At 36.6% G+C, this 21,969-nt stretch overlaps 1 protein-coding gene across 5 annotated transcripts in view; it reads right to left on the bottom strand.

Annotated features, from left to right (window-relative positions):
* Nucleotides 1-21,969, bottom strand: part of cacnb2a (calcium channel, voltage-dependent, beta 2a) — a 55,196-nt gene that overhangs the window by 17,721 nt on the left and 15,506 nt on the right. For 2 of the 5 annotated variants that reach the window (XM_065261850.2, XM_065261852.2), the window contains 5 exons: nucleotides 7,854-7,973; nucleotides 4,009-4,131; nucleotides 3,161-3,297; nucleotides 2,839-2,915; nucleotides 1,142-1,275 (listed from right to left, as the gene is read on the bottom strand). In XM_065261850.2, coding sequence (XP_065117922.1) covers nucleotides 1,142-1,275; nucleotides 2,839-2,915; nucleotides 3,161-3,297; nucleotides 4,009-4,131; nucleotides 7,854-7,973 — 591 coding nt within the window. Of the gene's footprint in view, nucleotides 1-900; nucleotides 921-1,141; nucleotides 1,276-2,838; nucleotides 2,916-3,160; nucleotides 3,298-4,008; nucleotides 4,132-7,853; nucleotides 7,974-13,420; nucleotides 14,266-21,969 lie in introns of those variants that run through there. The other 3 variants (XM_065261851.2, XM_065261854.2, XM_065261853.2) reach the window with 3 other exon arrangements.

Genomic DNA, 21,969 nt, shown 5'->3' with positions numbered 1-21,969 from the left:
TATGTATTGCTGTTCTTATGTTGCCATAATTGCTTCTATTGTTTACCTCACTTGTAAGTCGCTTTGGACAAAAGCGTCTGCTAAATGACTAAATGTAAATGTAAATGTTATTCCTACAAATATACCCATGCGACTAATGACTGGTTTTGTGGTCCTGGGTCACATTTAAAACAACGTAATGCATAATAAGAAATTAAAATCTTGAAAAACATTTTTAATAAAAAGTGTTGATTTACACACATGCAGACACACAGAATGGGTTTGTCTAAAACGTTATTGTTAATAACGTGGAAAACACATGCTAAGTGTAGTGTTTTTGTAGTACAAGTGGTACAGCATTGCATTAGCAACACAAAGGTCATGAGTTTAAATCCCATAATGATATATAAAGTATGGACTGAATGATAAAAGTGTCTTCCCAATTCATGAATACAAATGTTTATAATATGAACAGATAACATCTCATTTTAAAGCAAATGAGCAAATTACTTTTCAAATCTAGAAATCTAGACACCCCATTCTTTGTGTCAAACATAAACACAAACACAAACAAACAAACAAACAAGCAAACAAACACAAAAGCATTAAAGCAGAATATCAGGTCAATGTAGAGAAACACAATGAGCAGTTTATCTGTCAGAGCCTGAGAGTCATTCCTGCTATATGACCACATCAAAAATGACCTCATAGATCGAGTGTTTAATGTTTATCAAGTACTTTATATAAAACTGAAATCTGAAAATATTCAGTGCTTTATATGTTTCTTTCATATAAACAAGAGGTTCCAAATAAAACTAAGAAAAGAAAAATATATTTTTTCCTGTGTTCTTTAAATAAAAGTGTTAAAATGATACAGCAGAACAGGAATGACCCCATGTGACTCTCTGAGACTCAACTCACCGACTTCTGCCTCTGTTTAGCTGAGGAACATTAGAGGGAATCAAGAACAAACGAGAGGAAGAGGAAGCAAAAGGATGTGAGCGAGGAAGAGAGAGAGAGAGAGAGAGAAAGAGAGAGAAAGAGAGAGAATAAGCTACTGGACATTCAGACAATGATAAGCGTCAGAGGCTTTGCATGATGTTGTGCAGCAGGTGAGACGCAGCCAAACAGACGGATGAAGCACCCCACCGGTGTGTTTTACCTTCTTAAAGAAAGGCATTCGTTTCTCACGAGCTAAAGGGGTTATGACTGCGTTTGGACTGGCTTTAGGAGAACGCTGAGGAAGAGGAGGGTCGTTCTCCTCTGCATCTAATCCAGCAGCCTCTAAATCCACAGCTACACACACATATATACATACACAGTGCAATCATTTAACAACACTGTACAGTTTAAGACAAGCTACTGGAATATATATTATTGTAAAGATACATTGGCATTGTAATGTCAAACTTTCTTGTGCCTCAAAGTAAACAAAATAAAAAAAAACTTGAAGCATTTTAGCAAAACAACAAATCAACTGTGAGGGATGTGCAGACATCTACAATATGTAAGCAAATGATAAGCAATGATAAACAAGAATTAAGATCTAACGTATAGTCATGGCTGCTTTCGAAACACTGTGTCATAAAGCTTTGAATCCTTTTTCGAATCTTTTTCTCGTGTATCCAATTCGGTAAATCACATGATGATTCCACATGCTTCATTATGTCATTACTGTTTCGAAACATTTCAAAACTCGGATGACTGCCACTAGGGATTGTTTTGAATCCGTGAACATACAAAAAGTGCTAGACATGCTAAACATCTCAGTCTCATAGAAATTCCTCTTTTATTAAATTCCTGTGGTGTTTTGAATGTTTTGAAATAGTAAATAATTTAGTCAAGCAATTGGTTCAATTGATTTGAAGCTCTTATCACTACTAACAAATAATCTTTAGCACCCCCTACAGTACTGTGGTTAAACTGAAACAAGACCACATGATCAAGTAATGGTATACAGGGTTGCCAGGTCTGTGGTTTTCCTGCTGAACTGGGAAACTTTCAAACTGGGTGTAGATGGTAATAACATATCATGAGCCTCAAAGACAATTGTTTCCTCCTTCTTATGTAAACCTCATGCATGCAAAAGACCGCTGGAAAACAGACCGATCTCAACATAACACCAACTGTGACGTTACAGTCGAGATGTACGCCCCAAGTCCTCAACATTAAATTACACATTAAATTAAGTACAATGTTGTTACAATGCTAAAAACAAAGTTGTGACTGCTAAGTTAGTACTATATGCTAGTTAATGCTATATGCTAGTTAACGCTATAGCTTATGCTAGTTAACGCTATATGCTAGTTAATGCTATATGCTAGCATTTAGGCTTAAGTTCTACTATTGACGTTACAGTTATGTTTGCAGGTCCATACTGAAAAAAAACACAAATTTACCACTCAGAAACGTCCATTAACAATCTCCAAACAATTGATTATTCCTCAAAATCTGATACAGACTCAAACATAAGATCTGTTTACACACACACAGAGCTACTGAAGGAGAAACAGCCAATCAGAGCAGAGCTCAACATTATTATTCATGACCTTTTTAAACAAGGTAATAATAGACCATTTCATTATAAAGGCAAATCCTAAGGTTGTAAATGGACAGGAAAAACTGACTCTGGATCATTTTTGCACTTAATAAAGCCACAAACTTTGTGTAGATATCAGAGAACAATTTAACAGATTATTACAATGCATTCTTTGGCACCTTTAATAAGCGAATTGGGTTTGTTTACGCAGACCTGGCATCCCTGTGGGTATATTTTGTACTTAAAGACACTGTGTGTGTATGTGTGTTAAGCACAATGTGAAATGTTATAAATGTTGAAAATAAAATGTTTTCTATTACCTGATGAAGGTGGAGTTGATTTACGTGAGTTTGAAACAATGTCTCCCAAACTAGATATTGAGTTTGCTCCAGATTTACTGTGAAGGAAAGCAATGTTTAGAAGAAAGTTAAGTTCAGAGGAAAACAAAATATTAAAACGTTTGTAAAAATGTAATTAAAATGTATCTATTGATATAACAGTACATGACAGACATGGCATTTAAAATATTGTTAACAATGCTAAATGATAGGAAGTTAAGAATTAAAATAAAACACATCATCAAACTAAAGCACATTAAAGCACTCATTTCAGTTGATATGCAGATAAGGAGGTTTTGTGTACCTGGAATAGAATTTTCCTGGTTTGGAACGATGATCCTGATGGATGCGAGTGTTTTCCAGTTTCAATGGACTCGGAATGAAGCCGATGTCACAGCCTTCTTTCACCAAACGCCCGATCCACCAGTCATTATTAAACTTCTGTATTAAAAAACACAAAGGCAATCATCACTTAAGTATTTTCTACATAGTAACAAATGAGATATTCAATTTCTTAAATCAACCGAGGTGACGCACTGTGCTTTCTTTAATAACAATAATAATAATCTTTTTTTTTTGCAATGTAAGAAAGGCATCTAACATATTTATTTGAGTTAAAGGGGACATATCATGAAAATCTAACTTTTTTCAGATTGTTTTCATATTAAAGCACTCAAAAAAATTGGGTGCCTAGTGCTTCTACCAACCTAAAAAACTCACTAACTTAGTTTTGGTAAACCATTCTCTGCAAACATGTGAAAAAACTGCTCATTGAAATTTGGCTCCCCTTGTGATGTCAGAAGGGGATCTTATTATAACAATACCGCCCCTTAATCTGCACAATCCAACCACAGCACTGCCATTTAGTGCAGAGATCAGCTCATTTGCATTTTAAAGGACACATTTCTGCTTACACCTACAAAGTGGCAATTTTAGGATGTTATAATAAATGATCTGTGGGGTATTTTGAGCTAAAACTTCACATATGTACTCTGGGGACACCAACGATTTATTTGACATCTTAAACAAGTCTTGTGAAATGTCACCTTTAAATCATATCATTTATTTGCTTAAACTTTTTCAAAATCAAATTTGGTCTAAATGAATCTTTTAAACCCAGATTGTTATGTAGTTGTGTGTGTGTGTTCATACTTCTTTAACATGAAGAAAATCTTTAGCCTCAAATGAAACGCCCGTTCCGGGCACAGGGACGTCGTCTTCATGAGAAGCGCTGTAGCTGACATTAGTGCGTACTGCGAATGCCACCGGTTTAGTCTGTTCAGAATTAAAAGAATGAAAAGAAAACTTTCAGACAACAGAACAAAACAAACATCTCTATAAAAAGTCAAACAATTCAGGAAAACTGAGCTAAACTTATTTTTTATTATTTTATTTTATTAAAAATATATTTTATAAAATGTTTATGATATGTTTTATCATTGTTTAAAATGGGCTACTTCTTTGATATATTCTACTAGTTTATAATCTATTTTATTTCATATTTTATTTCTTTTGTTAAATTTTTTTTATTTTATTATTTTATTTTATAAAAAATATTTTATACTTGATATGTTTTATCATGTTTATAATAGGCTACTTCTTTGATATAGTCTACTAGTCTATAGTCTATTTTATTTCATATTTTATTTCTTTTGTTAAATTTTTTAAATTTTTTTTATTATTTTATTTTATTAAAAAAATATTTTATACTTGATATGTTTTATCATGTTTATAATGGGCTACTTCTTTGATATAGTCTACTAGTCTATAGTCTATTTTATTTCATTTAATTTTAAATTTAATTTTATTTATTTAATTTAATTTTTTTATTTAATTTTTATTATTTTATTTTATTAATACAAATATTTTATACTCTATATGTTTTATCATAATTGAAAATGGGCTTAAAATGGGTATAATTCTTTGATATAGTCTACTAGTCTATAGTCTATTTTATTTAAATATTTATTTTATTTTATTTTATATTATGTTATGTTATGTTTTTATTTATTTTAATTTATATTTTAATTTATTTTATTTTCCATATTTCATAATTCATTTCATATATCATATTTCATATTTCATATTTTATATTTCATGTAATACTTTATTTCAAATTAAATTAAATTAAATTAAATTAAATTTATTTGTTTATTTATTTATTTATTTTATATACATAAAATAAGCCAAGTTAATGGCTGGTGCCCACCGGCAATACATCTTCATAGTAATACTGAAAACATTTGGGATAATGTTAGGACTTTCGGACTTTCCATTTCAGGATACATATGATGTCGGGATAGATATAATGATACATATTGTGTCTTTAAATTCCCTTGGATGTTAAGCAATTGTAGTGCATGTACTGTATCATTGACAACATGTAGCACTGTGGTCCCGTGAGCCATGACGTCTTTACATACGGCTGTCATATATCATTAATGACCATACTGACACAATGAATTATGGGTATGCCAAATAGAGAACACAGTGTCCTTTAAAGAAACTGTACGCATGCACGTACGCACACATATTTAGTGAATTTTACTGACAGAGATACACAACAGTGTCATCCAGTCGTGTTCCTGAGATAATAAACAAAATGAGACATGCGTTACAGTATAGATTATTTAGGTATGACATCTCGAAACACAGGTGATATAAAAAACAAAGTGTTTTAATACCAGCGCATCAATCAATGACATGATGTTGGGTTTAGGCTATTTGTTATCATCCAAACAATTACAACTTGTTTTCTGTATTTATATTCAAGTTGTTACTGTTTTTAAATGCATATTTTGTTTTAAAAGACAACAAACAGTATATTACCCAAAGCCATGTTACTGTACTCCTTCACAAGCTTGATAAATCTGCTGTCACTGACATAACCGCCCATCTTTCACACTGTCTAATAATAAATGTGTTAAACACATCGAGCTCAGTTAGGATTTGTCTGGTTATGAGTCTCATCCATTTCAGCTTATTTTGCACATGTGTTTAGTTTGGCTGATGGGATTCAAAGCAGCTGTTTGAATTAATGTGATATATAAAGCTCAAAATCACAAATCCTCTTTTATCATTTGTTTCCGTCTTCAGGGCCGATGGCTATTTTTAGCATTCGACATCAATCAGATTTTATAATTAATTCATTTTGCTCATGAATATTAGTAAAAGGTCCAGATGTCCTGCAGTAAACTGACAGAAGGAAAATATATTCTTCTTAAAATATCCGCATCTCATTTTGTATGAAAGTGAATCCTGACAAATGTGAGCACAGCTTGAGTTTGCGTGTACCTAACAAACACACATCTCTAGATCTCTTACAAGATGTTTTCATGTGTGATCAGACATCACTCATCATTACAAAACTTTAATGTTCATCACGTTAAGCATTAAGGTTTCTTCTGCCTCAGTCCAGAAGGCAACCACCCACTTACTGATCACCGGTTACTCATCTACAGACAAACACATCAGTCAAGTAAGAATCAGACATGTGACCCCTTAAAGGGTTACTCTACTTTTTAAAAAAACTGATAATTTACTCACACCCATCTTATCCAAGATGTTTATGTCTTTCTTTGTTCAGTCAAGGAGAAATTAAGTTTTTTTTGTGGAAAAATTCCAGGATTTTTCTACATCAAGGGAACCTCAACAGTTTACAGTTTCAATGCAGCTTCAATGGGCTCAAAATGATCCCAACCGAGACACAAAGGTCTTAACTAGCGAAACCATCATCATTTGCGGCAAAAAAAAAAAAAAAACTTAAACCACAACTTCTGGTCTTGCACTAACAGTATGATGCACCAGCGCAACCTTACGTATTGCAAAATCACGTTGAAAGGTCACACGTTAAACATTAAACTAATAAAGACATGAATCATGTCGAAGAAAGGTCGTCTTTTTCCACACTCGTAAACACTTATGATGGGAGAAACAGAGCTTTTTGAAGCTTTGAATAAATTGCTTTGAAAAATTACTCACTGTTACCTAAATATGGCGCCAAATGCTGAAAACATTGTAAAAGCAACAAGATCTGAGTCCAAACATTTTAAACAATAAGTGCAAGATTTTTCTAAAAATAAGTTTTTAGGAAAAATTATTATTTAACTTAACTTAAAGCTATTAAGTAAAAGTGTATTCTGTGTGTTTAGTTTTATTTAGAGCAAACACTTTAACCCCCCTTTTAATTATGCACATGTTTGTCATTAAATCTGTTTATAAACAAAAAGTAGGCAATATGGTTTGAGTCAGAAGCATTTTTTTATGAACTTGAATAATAAAACTGACCCGAGTTCACCTAACCATATTAGACACTGGTCAATGGGTTAACTTTGTGATCAACTCCCCCTAGTGGTGAACCATCAGATTTTCGAAAACGTATTGAAGCCTTATTTGCTAAAATCACGTGACTTGGCCAGTTTGAAACGCACTCCGAACCACTGATTCAAAACAAAAGATTCGTAAATGTTTCATGGCTTCATGAAGCAGTGCTTCGAAATTGCTGTTCAATAGTAATACTGGAGCGGTAGTTTCGCATACATCATGCGTGACCTTTTGATGTGATTGTGTAATACTTAAGATTGCGCTGGCACGTCACACGGCTAGTGCAAGATGTGAAGTTGCGGTTACAAAGTACTTATTTTTTATTGTTTTGGTGAAAATGATGATATGATCACTAGATAAGACCCTTATCCCTCGGTTGGGATTGTTTAGAGTCCTTTGAAGCTGCAATGAAACTGTAAACTTTTGAGTAAATTCCACTATATGGAGATAAATCCTGGAATGTTTTCCTAAAGAAAAAAAAATTCTTCTTGACTGAACAAAGAAAGACATAAACATCTTGGATGACATGGGTAAATATTAGATTTTTAAAAATGAAAGTGGAGTAATCCTTTAACAGCAGGATGAAATTTCCTCTATCAGTTTCTTCTGATGTGACATGTGCTTGAAACATGACAGACAGACAGACAGACAGACAGACAGACGTGTAGCAGTACCTTAGCATTCTCTAGCTGGCTCAGCGCACGTCTCTCAGCTTCTCTGCGTAAAGTCTCTTTATCTTCCTCCAGAGAAGCATCAGAATCTGACGGTCGGCTGGTGTACGAGTCTGCTGAACCCTACGGCAAACACACAGAAACTTTATTATTCTCACATTCTGAGAACATTTGGAGAGTTTCGTTGCAAAACGAGATAAATCCGGTTTTAACATTTTTGTCAAAACATGTTTATTATTATGTTTTCATGTTATTATTTTGTTTCATAGTGCTACTTAGCTGTATTTTTAAAGTTATGAAGGTTTAAATCAAAACTAAACTTCCTAAATTTACCAGCATGTACACTGTGTTAAAATTATCATATCAATATAAGTTTTTGTTATACTTAATAAATTGTAAATCTGGACCGCAAAACTAGTCGTAAGCCACACAAGTATATTTGTAGCAATAGCCAACAACACATTGTACAGGTCAAAATCTTTAAGATATCAAGGAAAGATCACGTACCATTATACATTTCCTACATGAATATATAACAAAAATTATTCATCATTATAGGTGTTGCTAATGCTTTTTTTTTGCTCAATATTTAGATTTTTTGTACCCTCAGATTTCAGATTTTCAAATAGTTTTATCTCTGCCTAATGTTGTCCTATCATAACAAACCAAACATCAATGGAAATTTATTCAGCTTTCAGATAATTTATAAATCTCAACTTTAAAAAAATTACCCTTATGACTGTTTTTGTGGTCCAGGGTAAATTAAGATATAATTGTAACTTGTTTGATAAGTTTTCAACTCAATACGTTGTCAACACAAGTCAAGTCAACTTATCACTAGTCAAAAACTAGTAGGTTCAATTAACTATCATAACCAATTTGATTAAACTTGCATGCAGAATTGCAGCATTTTTTTTAACAGTGGATTTAATAAAACAGATATCCTATCAAAACTGAATTGTGTAGTGTTTTATCATCCACTTTTAATTTGTCTGTAAGTAATATGTACTGTACTATACGCAAACATGTCCTGTACTGCATATAAACAATGTACTGTATTTAAACATGTACTGTACTAGTAAAAATAATTGTACGTAACAATTCACTGTTCTGAATGTAAATATCCTGTAAACCTGTACAGTACTGTATGTAAAAATTTACTGTACTGTAAAAAACTTTTTTGTACTGTAAGTAACCTGCACTTTTCTGTTATACAAGTATCGACTGTAAATTAAAATCGAACTGTTAATATAGCTGTAAATAAGCTGTTAAATTATTAACCATATATTTCTGTCACTTGACACATACTTCATTTTTAAAGAAAAACCATGCATTGCAACATATTTAGCCGACATATAAAGATATGAGAGACTGATATAAAAGTTGACTTCATAGTTACAACAGCGTCTTTTGTATTTTATGCAAATCAAACACTAAATTAAAATATGTAGTATAAACCAAAAACATGCAGTAGCAGTGTTACTTTCATTTTTAACAATCTACAAAAGTTAAGTTTTCATAAAACATTAATAAATCCTTTACAGACATTAAAAAGCACTGCTGTATGTGTTTAAGCACATCAAATGTGATATTAATGTAGCACAAATAATTCACACATGCTCTTCTGTTCACCAAGAGTCTAAACGTCCATGAATGTGTAAAAAACTGATCATGATTCGTGACAGAGAGAAGAAATGACAGATGCTCAGGAAATGTCAAGATGCCTTGTGTCGTGCAGTATTGATCACATTAAAACACACACAACCTGACTATCAATCACTCACTCACACCCGCCTGCACGCACACACGCGCACGCACACACACTTTGCATAAACACACACTGTACTACACATCTGCTGCGGTGTGATTTTAACATCACTTGAGGTTCACATTGTAGCTCCTGATTGATTAAAAACATGCACACACACAGCAAACTGTATATACAGAAAAATATCATAATGTTGTATATTATCACATACAATTAAAATGAATATATACACACTTTACTACTGTGGTATTGTTGCTGATTCAAGAATATAACTCCATGTTTTAAACCATACTGTAAGTAATACAAACATAAAAGTACACAAAACATGTGCAGTCACTCATTACGTACCCTACCCTGTGTCCTTCACATGAAAGGCTATAAAAAGAGATTCAGTGTATAGAAATTAAATACACTGGTTAACAAGGTATCAAGGTCAACTAAGGTCATTTTATTTTATGAATGAGCAACACATACTACAAATAACCACACGCTACTCAAGTACACATCTGCATATTCCTTTAAAGAGGACATTTCACAAGATAAATCCTAATTCCCCATGAGTATGTATGTGAAGTTTTGGCTGAAAATATCATATAGATAATTTATTATAAAATGTAAAAATTGCCACTATGTTGGTGTGAACAAAAAAGTGAAATTTTTGTGTGTGTCCTTTTAAATGCAAATGAGCTGATAATGCAAACACTGATCACCATAATGGTGATGCATATAACTTAACAAACATAAACAGGATTACGACCTAGTGATCTGACTTCGATCAGATCGTGTGTGTGTGTGTGTGTGCGTGTGTGTGTGTGTGTGTGTGTGTGTGTGTGTGTGTGTGTGTGTGTGTGTGTGTGTGTGTGTGTGTGTGTGAGAGAGAGAGAGAAAGAGAGAGAGAGAGAGAGAGAGAGAGAGAGAGAGAGAGAGAGAAAGAGAGAGAGAGAGGTGCATAGGGCTGGGTATTGTTTAAAATCTTTCAATCCGATGCCATTTTCGATACCTCCGTTTCGATGCCGGTTCCTAACGATACTTTTTTCGATACCATGTTTTAAAATCCATTGAAACATTAACAAAAATACATTAAACACACAACTTTTATTTTTCACCTTAATTAAAACTAATTCTGGTAACACCTCTCACTCAGGGTAACATTAATAAAACTGGTTGTGCTTTTTGGATAGGGGTGCGCCAGCAGACACACTTATCAGTTTTTTTTTAATGAAAATAAGGAAACAAAAATAAAGAAATTAAGAATATAACACTGCTTTATTTTATAAAATGTAAAATGGTATTTAGCTTGGACTAACAGTATTTGTGGGTTCATTATAGCTGCAACTTTGACAAAAAGTTAAAATATTTAAATGGGTGACTGAGTTTTACTGGGAAGATTTGTATGCATGTTTGTTTTTTTGTAAACAATACTCAACTTCATAATTATCAAAATATTAAATACATTTGGGATTTTTAAAATGAGTAGAAAATGCGTTCAATGTCAATTTCATTCAAGTGAAATTAGCAAACCAGTTAAATGGAATTTTAGTTTGTTTTAAATAATGAGCCAGGCTTTGGGCTGCGCATGTGCGTCAAGTTTAAACCATAGACTGTAAAAATAGGTTTAAACGCATCGTCCATTTTGCGAGACGAGGGCATGAAGGCTTTGCGGTGTGGAGAGACAGGCGCAAGTATTTCATAAGCATTGAGAGACACAAGCTGCGCGCGTGGGTCAAGTTTAAACACCTTGTCGAGACTGCTGTGGGAGATGCGCGCGCAAAGCCTTGCCATGCGGAACCAGCCGCGAGTAAATCAAGCAGAGACACAGGCTGTGTGCGTGCTTTAAATTGAAACCCCTCGTCACTTTAGGAGAAGCGCCGTTTTGGTTGACATGCCTTTCATGGAGACAACACGGCCATGCTTGTGCTAAATCTATTGGTAAGATCACAAAGACTTTCTTCTCATATTGTATCCTTTCTACACTTGTGTTGGGTGACTGCGAGGTGGACTGCGAGTATTTTCAGAAATCCTCCCCGTCACGTGGTGGTGGACAGCCAATCGCCGGCGCTTTAGGTCCTTACACGCAAGTACAGGCTCACAGACACAGCCGCTTTTGGAAATGAAATTTGGCATCGAAAGATAAATAATTTTTCAATACTCAAAGTATTGAAGTTTTTCATTCGATACCATAAAAGTATCGATGTTCCGTACCCAGCCCTAGAGGTGCAGCTGCTTTTGACGTGCTTGATTTTAACTCAAAATGGAATGACAGAAACTAAATGCGACACACTAATCAATCTACCTCGATTATCTTGTTTTTGCAGTCGAAATGTGCAAAAATTGAAAAATTATTAATTGCACAGCCCTAAATTGCTGTGCCTTGATTGAATAGTGCTGATTAAGGGGCAGTATTTTTATAATAAGATCCCCTTCTGACATCACAAGGGGAGCCACATTTTATTGAGCTATTTTTTCACATGCTTGCAGAAAATGGTTTACCAAAACTAAGTTACTGGATTGATCTTTATCACATTTTCTAGGTTGATACAAGTACTGGGGACTAGGGCTGGGATAAACGATTATTTTTTTAACGATTAATCTAGCGATTATTTTTTCGATGCATCGATTAATCTAACGATTCATTTTGTCAGTCCGATTCGACTTCGATTCGATTCGATTCTCGATTATCACCCCATTAATTAACTAATAGCAAGTTATACATGTTGATTTACATATCTGAATGTAAACATTTCAATATATCTTTATTGCTCTTAAAATTTCAAAATAAAAAAGACTATACAAGTGCAAAATAATGCATTCTTAGACAGAGGTAGCATTCAATAAAGCATTTGCAGTGCATACTGTGCAGTTAAGTAACCGTATAAAAATCTCAAGTTCAAATTACTTTATTTTACATGCATTTATGAGCAAAACCTCTTCAGTGTGCCTTTTGATGGTCTGTGTAATTTTTATAACTAGATTTGTTTAATCCACATTGTTTTCGTGCTGTTCTAGTCCATTTAATGACAGATATAAACTTAAGATAGACTTATTATAGACTTAAGAAGCACATATATTATTAAATCTCTTTCTCTTAAGTTTGTTAAAATAGATTAGGACTCATTTACTGCTGGACAGAGAGTGAATGAAAGCGCAGTCTTCTGGCAACAGTGACATATTTCATTGCTTTCTGTTAAATTGCTCAAATGACTGTTTAAAACACACTTGGCATCACATTCATGATTTTATGGTAAAATGACACTTTTTCGCGTAAATCCACGAGCATTTAAACCATAAACAAAGCACTTTCACTTTAATTGAGCGTGAGCAGCGCAGCAGAACCACGCAGAAACGATTGCAGCACTGTTGCTACAGAGCCGCCCAAGTATTTGCGGCTGGCTCCGACCTCCGTTTATATCCGTTTCGAGCCGCGAGCTCGCGCTGCTTATGCGGCGGGGTGCATGCTTGTTAACATGGGCGCTGAGAAAACCACGCGCCGCGCGGCCGCAGCCACTGCTCACCCTGTGTGAAACCGGCGTGGACTGAAGCAACTCGTGTTGCTACTACTGCGCCGCATTTTTGGGTCTGACGAATCGACGCGCATATTTTGCGTCGACGTATTTTTTGCGTCGACGTCATCGATTACGTCGACGCGTTGTCCCAGCCCTACTGGGGACACAATTATAGCACTTAAACCTGGAACAAGTCCGATTTTTATGATATGTCCCCTTTAATATCTAACACACAAAAAATTAATGAATGTACACACAGTCACACACACACAAAGTAAGTGAAGTTTACAGCATCTTACAGCGATGTTGTTCTTGACTCGACTCCCTGTTGCTCGTTTCAGCAGCCGAATCCAGGAGGCCTTCATCAGCCAATCAGGTTAGAGCGTTTGCTCTTTTCACCATACCAACTGCTTCAATAAACTTAATCAACAATCAAACACCAAACAACGGCATCTACCGGAGTACACGTGAAAGTTACAGCCGGTCTACAGCGGCACGCACCTGAGAGCTGCTCGTGTGAAGAACATCATTATCATTAAAGAGCTACAACTTCAATGAAAAGTCTGTGTTGGTTATCATAAAGCAAACAGAGTCACCGTGGCTGAGCTACTGAAGCCTAAATTTAAAATATCTTGTAATAGAAGTAGAGTTTAATCTCTGTAAACTGCTACCTAATGTCACTGTTATTGCTGGAGCTAATGATGTTAACAGCCGTAGCTGGGTGACTGCTGCTGATGCTGCGGTTGCTGTGGGGACGGAGAGGTCCGCTGCTGCGTCGCTGATGATGGAGTGTAATTCCACGTGCACGTGCTTGACCCCTGCACATAGTGGACAATGACGGCTGTGGCGAACAGCGTGGATACTGAAGCTTGTGTGTTATGTTCTAGTAGATCCGGCTTCAGTAAAGCCCACCGCAGTGAGCCGGGCTGCCATGCTCACTGCTCTTCAGACACCAGCGTAGAGATGATGATGATGAAGACGCTGCTGCTGCTGCAGTGATTCGCTCATGCGTTCTCTCTATTCGACAGTTTCTGTTCTTATGCTCATCTGTGTAAACATCACGCTCGTGAATATCAGCAGCGAGCTGTCGGTGAGCTCTGCAGTCTCTCTCTCTCCTTCTGTGTGTGTGTTTCAGCTTCTGTTCTGCCTTTTCTCCACACCTTCTCTCTCTCTCTAGCCCCCCTTAGCCCTCTTCCTCCGTTTCATCTCTCTGTATGTATGATTAATGTCTTTATGCTTGTGTTTGTGCAGAAGAAAGAACAAAAGATAAGGAATAAAATAAAGAATAAATAAAAATAAGATAAGAACAAATTATTGAAGAACTAAAGAACAAAAAGAGAACAAATACAAATATAATTTAAGAAATATCAAATACCACAGACAAACAAAAACAAAACAAGACATGAACAAAAGAAAGAAGAATGGAAGTAACCTTCTTTTGGTTTGTTAAGATTTGTGAGTTTGCCCAGAAACACTTCATTCTATAATGAGCTGAACACACACACACACACACACACACACACACACACACACACACACACACACACACACACACACACACACGTTCTGGTTTCCATGTTTTTTGGGGACATTCCATAGACGTAATGCATTTTATTCTGTACAAACTGTATATTCTATTCCCCTTACCTGCCCCATTCCCTAACCCCAACCATCACAGGAAAATGTCTGATACCTTAGATTTTCAAGAAACATCATTCTGTTTGATTTATTAGCTTGTTTCCTCATGGGGACATCAAAATGTCCCCACAAGGTCACAAAAATACTGGTATTCCTATCTTTGTGGGGACAATTGGTCCCCCCAACGTGATAATTACCCGGCCACACACACACACACACACACACACACACACATGCACGCACACACACACATGCACGCACACACACACATGCACGCACACACACAAACACACATGCATGCATGCGTACACACACACGCACGGACATGCACACAGATGCATACATACATACATACATGCATGCACACACATACATGCATGCACACAGGCACACATGGGCACGCATACACACACACACACACACACACACACACACACACACACACACACACACACACACACACACACACACGGACACACACATACATGCATGCATGCACACACACACGCATGCACACATACATGCATGCACACAGGCACACATGGGCACGCACGCACACACACACACGCACATACACACACACACACACACACGTGGACACACACACGCACACATACATGCATGCATGCACACAAACACACACGCATGCATGCACATGCACGCACACATACATGCATGCACACAGGCACATATGGGCACGCACACACACACACACACACACACACACACACACACACACACACACACACACACACACACACACACATTCTGGTTTCCATGTTTTGTGGGGACATTCCATAGACGTAATGCATTTTATACTGTACAAACTGTATATTCTATTCCCCTTACCTGCCCCATTCCCTAACCCCAACCATCACAAAAACCTTTCTTGTACCTTAGATTTTCAATAAACATCATCTTGTTTGATTTATAAGCTTGTTTCCTCATGGGGACATCAAAATGTCCCCACAAGGTCACAAAAACACTGGTATTCCTATCTTTGTGGGGACAATTGGTCCCCACAACGTGATAATTACCAGGTACACACACACACACACACACACACACACACACACACACACACACGGATACACACATACATGCATGCATGCACACACACACACACACGCATGGACACAAACACACAGGCATGCATGCACACACATGCACACATACATGCATGCACACAGGCACACATGGGCACACACGCACGCACACACACACGCACACACACACACGTGGACGCACGCACACACGCACGCACGCACACACGCACACACGCACGCACACACACACACGTGGACACACACACACATACATGCATGCATGCATACAAACACACACGCATGCATGCACATGCAGGCACACATACATGCATCCACACGGGCACACATGGGCACGCACGCACACACACAGACACACGGACACGCACATGGGCACACACAGGTAATGTTGCTGTGACAGACACTCTGCAGGATTATAACAGTGAAGTGCTGACAGCAGCAATATTTTGAGTCACATTATAATCCATCAGCTGGTGTTCTTCAGTCAGACTTTGAGAACTTATCTGTAAACACAGCTGAATGTGACTTAAGCCTGATTTATACTTTTTTGTCGGGCCTACGCCGTTCCCTCTACGCATAACCTTTTCATTTATACGGCTGTTTTGATGTAGAGCGCTAGTAGGCAGTATCGACAGGCATGTAACTGGTGTAACCTACAGTATTAAAGCAAAGCCAAAAAAGCAACAGCTTGTTATGTATGTTGTTGGAGAAGCATCATCAGTGATGGCAGCAGATCTATATTGCTGTTTTTCTGACCGGAGAAAGGTGCAGGTCAGGCTATGGCGTAGAGTACGAGTCTTTGCATTGGCTATGCCATACACTCAGAGCAGAAGTATAAATTGGGCTTTAGTCTTCTAGCTCTAAAGCAGGGCAGCAAGTAAGTTTGGCATCGAGCCAAAAATGTCGCCACTACATGGTGGGCCACAACATAGTCAAGGGAGGTTGGCTCGGGGAATTTCCCTTATTTTTAAATGACGTTATTTATATTTGAATAAATTCCTTATCTTTTTATTGGTGCTGTTCTGTGGGCTGTTTATATTGCACACAACATAAAAGTTTGTATGAATTACCACTGAAGACTTATAGATTAGTAGATTTATACATCCCAACATTTACTAATTAGCCTTTTCCAGTAATGAACAGTTCACCTTTGATGATTCTCTTTATAAACATCTTCATTAACAGTTGCATCGGTTTCATCCGTGATAAAATACGCAAATATAATCTCTGTCTCTGCTGACGTTTGTGGTCGACTGGACTGCCGGATTGGTGAAGTGTCCGACTTAAAAGCTCTTTTTTCACTCCTCCCCTCACTGCAGCTGCCTGCTCTCGTCCACATTTTAGGCGAGGCGCATCTCAAACAAACATATTCAGAACTTTACAAATTAAAAGTGCTCAATTGAACATTGCTGCAAAATTTTTATTGTACTTTTATTTTGAAAGCAATATCACTAAGGACAAAGTTATTAGGTGTGTTCGAATTTAAGCATTGCTGCAAGAACCAACAGTCGGAGGATCGTAGGATCAGTAGGGGTGCGCGGGGCAAAAACTAACGCGGGGTTAGTTGTAACATGGACTGTTTACATCAACCCCTCAGCACTTACGATATGAAAACCGCTAACGTTAGCGTAATTCTTGCAATTGTTTTAATTAGGCTTCACACGAATGATTGCTGGGTGCCAACAAAATAAATGTGTCTGTCTTATCAAAAGTCATGTGTCAAATGTATTTTTGTTCATATCTTTAATATTGATTGAAGAAGGTGTCAAAGATTAAAATCATAATGAATGAATGGCTAAAATCAGACTTTGATGCTCATTATCTTAGAATTTGATTTTGAAACTTTAGTATGGTTTTTATACATATAAAAAATGTTTCGTCATAATTGTGCTGCTTTTTCGCGCATATTTAGACATTTGTATCCATTTAAAATTGAACTATTGTTAGAAAAGGGCTGGATGAATGAATAGAGTGTGGATACCTGTCTATTACAGACAGATATATAAAAAATATCCACTTCAAGTATATAGACAAAATAGTATTGAAATATTTGCCTGCAAACTTAATTTTTATCAAGTGTTACAACTAACCCCCTGCCTGTTACAATTAACCTCACATATGGGGTAGTTGTAACGTTTGCACTTCTGCCACATTTGGTGTAATTTTCCAAGAATGGTAAGTACTAGAAACAAACTTTAAATGTTCATTTGTAGCAGAGATGTGTGTGTTTCTTGTGTAAAAAAATAATTAATCAAATTCAAATATTTTTTTAATGATTGAGCCAAAACCAAAAAGCTTTAGGTTAGGGCCCCGCCCTACCGCGAGAAACATTTGTGAATAAATTGTTGTTGTCATGACAGATTTGTTTCAGAACCAGCCGCTTTAAAAACAATTTGTCTGCGGGCAGGGGCCAGATATTATTGCTGGTGGACCACTAGTGGCATGCGGGCCGCCTGTCGCCAAACACTGCACAATAGACTTTCTAACAATTAAACACACACAAATACACAGACACTGCAGTGGATGAACAGCAATACTCTACAGGCATCCATCCCTTAAACTTAAGAAACACAGAAAGAAACTAAAGGATATTAAACACAATCTGACTCACAAACGCTGTCACAAAAATTAATAAATCATAAGATAAATGGACAGACATTTAGAAACACATACACACAGAGAGATAGACAAACAGATGGACACAGACAGACAGAGAGACAGACAGACCCATAGATAGCCAGACAAACAGACAGACACATACACAGGTAGTTATAGACAGACAGACAAGATTAATTCTGCTCCATTACAGAGATCCTAAAGAACTACTATGGTCCGATGATTTTACATTTCCTTTGGTGTGTAAGTGTGTATTAGTTCATGTTAATGATGAACTAATGATGAGAAGAGTTATTGTCTCCAACGTAAATCTGTTTTCTTGGACTACGACAAACACACGGATTGTAGGCAACAGTTTACTTCCTGGTTTTGGTGATGTAGACAAGACCGACATTATCATAATTCCTCCCACTTCAGACTCAGCCTGTAAGTTAACTCCTGTTAGCATTGCACTGTAAGCAAATCTTTCAAACATGGTAAGGAGCGTCACATTTCCGGATAAATGAATTTTGTACAAAATTAAAATGATGTTTTATAAACAAGGTTTGGGAGGAGCCGATCGGTCAATGAACACAGCTTGGCTCTCGATCACTAATCAACATAACAACTCAGCACCAGCTCTATAAATAATCAAGACTCCTTACTCTCATTCTCCGTAATAATCGTAAACCCACCTTCACCCCTTCGCCTCACTACGTACATTCAGCTCAGCACCGGGGATAACACGGGTCAGGGCACGCCACAGGCCCGGGGCTCCTTCCCCGGTCAAGGGATGAACGTTCCGAACTCGGGGGGTGGGTATTTCCCAAGCTCGGAACCCTCGCCCCGGGACAACACGCCAAACACGCATATCAGCAGTCCGACTTTATTGTCAGTGAGGCAAACTCGTAAAGCATTAGAGGAAAGCAGGAATATCTGGAGCTACAAAAATGTACAGTAAATAATGTGTTTAGTGTTTTTTGTAGTGTTTAAACGCCCACTGCTATGATTGGACAGCTTCATTCCCCGTCATTACATGTGGGGAAATGTTTTAAAAACATTAATGTGTGAAAATAGCAGCCGAACACATATATGTTTGACCCACAAAAGATTCTGGGTGCTAAAGATGATAAACATAAATGACAATACGTATAGTAAAGTAGAAACAAAACTTTAAACTCGACGTGACTAAATTACCGTATACAACACAGTAAGCGGGCATCATAATCTAAATTGCGGCTGGTAAGTATGTAAGGTATTTTTGGACTTTTTTAAATTAATTAATTAAATGATAAAATAATTAATTAAATTATAAAATAAAATCGCAAAATATGTCCCAAATTTGAAAATGAAATGCTAAAATAAAAATTAAAACATTATATTAAATTATTATCATTTTCATTTTTAACGTGATGAAGCATCATTCCGGCCAAATTGAAAAATTTTATTAAATTGATGATTTGACATTTCATTTTCAATATAATCTTGAGTCAAGACTGACAATATTAAAATAAAAAGGCAAGCTTGAAAAGGAATCTGTAAATAAATTTTTATTCATGCCCAAGCAATAATAGGGACAAAATAAAAATGTAAAGTTCAGTTTTAATTTTATGTTCTGTTTTTCTTTTTCATTTTCGTTTTATTTTCAACTTGTATGCAAATTCAATGTTAATCAGTGGGTGGGGCTTACTTGCTTAAAAAAAGGGGATTGGCTGAAGTGTTGCCAACTCAGTGACTGTGTTGCTTGCCAACTTAGCGACCTTATTGCTACAGCTCTTCTTGGATATGAAATTGTTTAACAGCAAAAGTTGCTCTTTTTTAAGATAAACTTGCGTTCAGAACTACTTAGAACACTGTCTAAGGCTGCATGGAAAAGTAACTTTGCATCTGCTGCCGTGTTGGATAAACAAAACTGCTTCAGTACGTCGCATTGACGTCGTCATCGTCTTGCTGCCCCCTCCCCGTTCTGTGATTGGTTCCCTATGGCGTTTATTGGGTGCTACGAATGTCTATCAGATGCGCCTGTACGTAGCTCATAGCCAATTGGTGTGTCGCATAAACGTCATCATCATCTTGCTTCCCCTCCCCATCCTGTGATTGGTTCCCTATTTCAGGGGCAAAAAAGGTCCATAGTTTCCATGCTAGACTTGCAGCGTGAATAAATTTGCACAAAAGGCAGCATGAGGAAACCCAGGGTAGTGTACTGCCCTACAAAGGCTAAGTGCAGTAACTACGCAAACACTGAAACCGAGAAAAATGCCCTTAAAGTTTTTTACACCAGCCAGTCAAACATGTTACTGTAATTTTGGCACACACGTTTCTCTGAAATGTGACAAAATTGAACCAGGAGACTTTATCACAAGACACAACAGATCTCACAAAGCCCATTTCAACCCTTAACTCAATTTTGACCTAATGTGTAGTTACAGCGCTTTGGCTTTGTAGGGCAGTGTAATGTTGCTGTTAGAGCACAAGTAAAACTAGCAAAATGATAAAGCTCAAAGTTAAATGCCAAGCGATATATTTTCTTCAACATACTTCACTTTTCAAAGTCTACAGTGAACGGCCAGTTTGGACTACAGCCCTAACTCTGCTCACAGGAATATGTCAGTCGCCAGCTAAGCTCAAATGGCTCTGCTAAGCTAAGCTGTTTCACAACACACTAAACAAACTACACAATCAGAACTTATTACGTATTTCTGAAGAAGGGATAAGGAAGACATCAGCCTGTTTTTAGGACAGTGAGAAAAGCGCTATACAGATAAGTAAACTGAACACATATTACATTTGGAACCGTAAACACATTCAAAGCTTCAAAAACACAGGACATGTGAACTTTAAATCTTTATATCTTGACTGTGATTGGTTATCATCAGATGTCACTCACTGGTTTGCTCATAATGAGGTATGTTGTGTTATAGTGACAACTGAGATCTCAATGTGCCCTGATGTTCTTGATGACACCAGAACATTTTGTGAACATTGTGAAAGAGGATTTCAAAGACACAATCACAGGATTTCAATTTGACAACATGTAATGATTATAAAACACACATACTGAACAACAGTGCCCATAGGCAACACAATTATCTGACAGATCACAGAGAACTGGTGGACCACACACACAGGCACACACACATCCCAGTAGTGATTTTGTGGTTTTGATGAAAACGACAGACATCAATGAATACATCACAAATGTCCCAGGTTTATATAAGTGATTCATTTGTGTTTCTGCTTTTCCTCTGACTCACTTCGTATATGAAAATGTTTTATTTCTCTGCAGAGATGTGACTCAGTATCTACAGTATATTCACAGTTAAAAGTGTTTACCAGCAATCCCCTTACATAAAGTAGAAATACAGAATCTGTCTGCGATACTCAACACAGTAAACACAACACAAAGCTGCAGGGTCGATGATTTAAGATTGATCTATATATTTACATCTATCATGATGTTATCAGCCTGGTAACAGTAATAAAATCACATCCTCTTTAGCACATTTTATTAAAACAACTTTGCACAAACTAAAGTAAACCTAAATACACAT

Source organism: Paramisgurnus dabryanus, chromosome 2 (assembly GCF_030506205.2).
Source record: "Paramisgurnus dabryanus chromosome 2, PD_genome_1.1, whole genome shotgun sequence".
Classification (NCBI taxonomy): domain Eukaryota; kingdom Metazoa; phylum Chordata; class Actinopteri; order Cypriniformes; family Cobitidae; genus Paramisgurnus; species Paramisgurnus dabryanus.
Note: the sequence above shows the minus strand (reverse complement) of the source record. Positions and strands in the feature narration are given on the sequence as shown.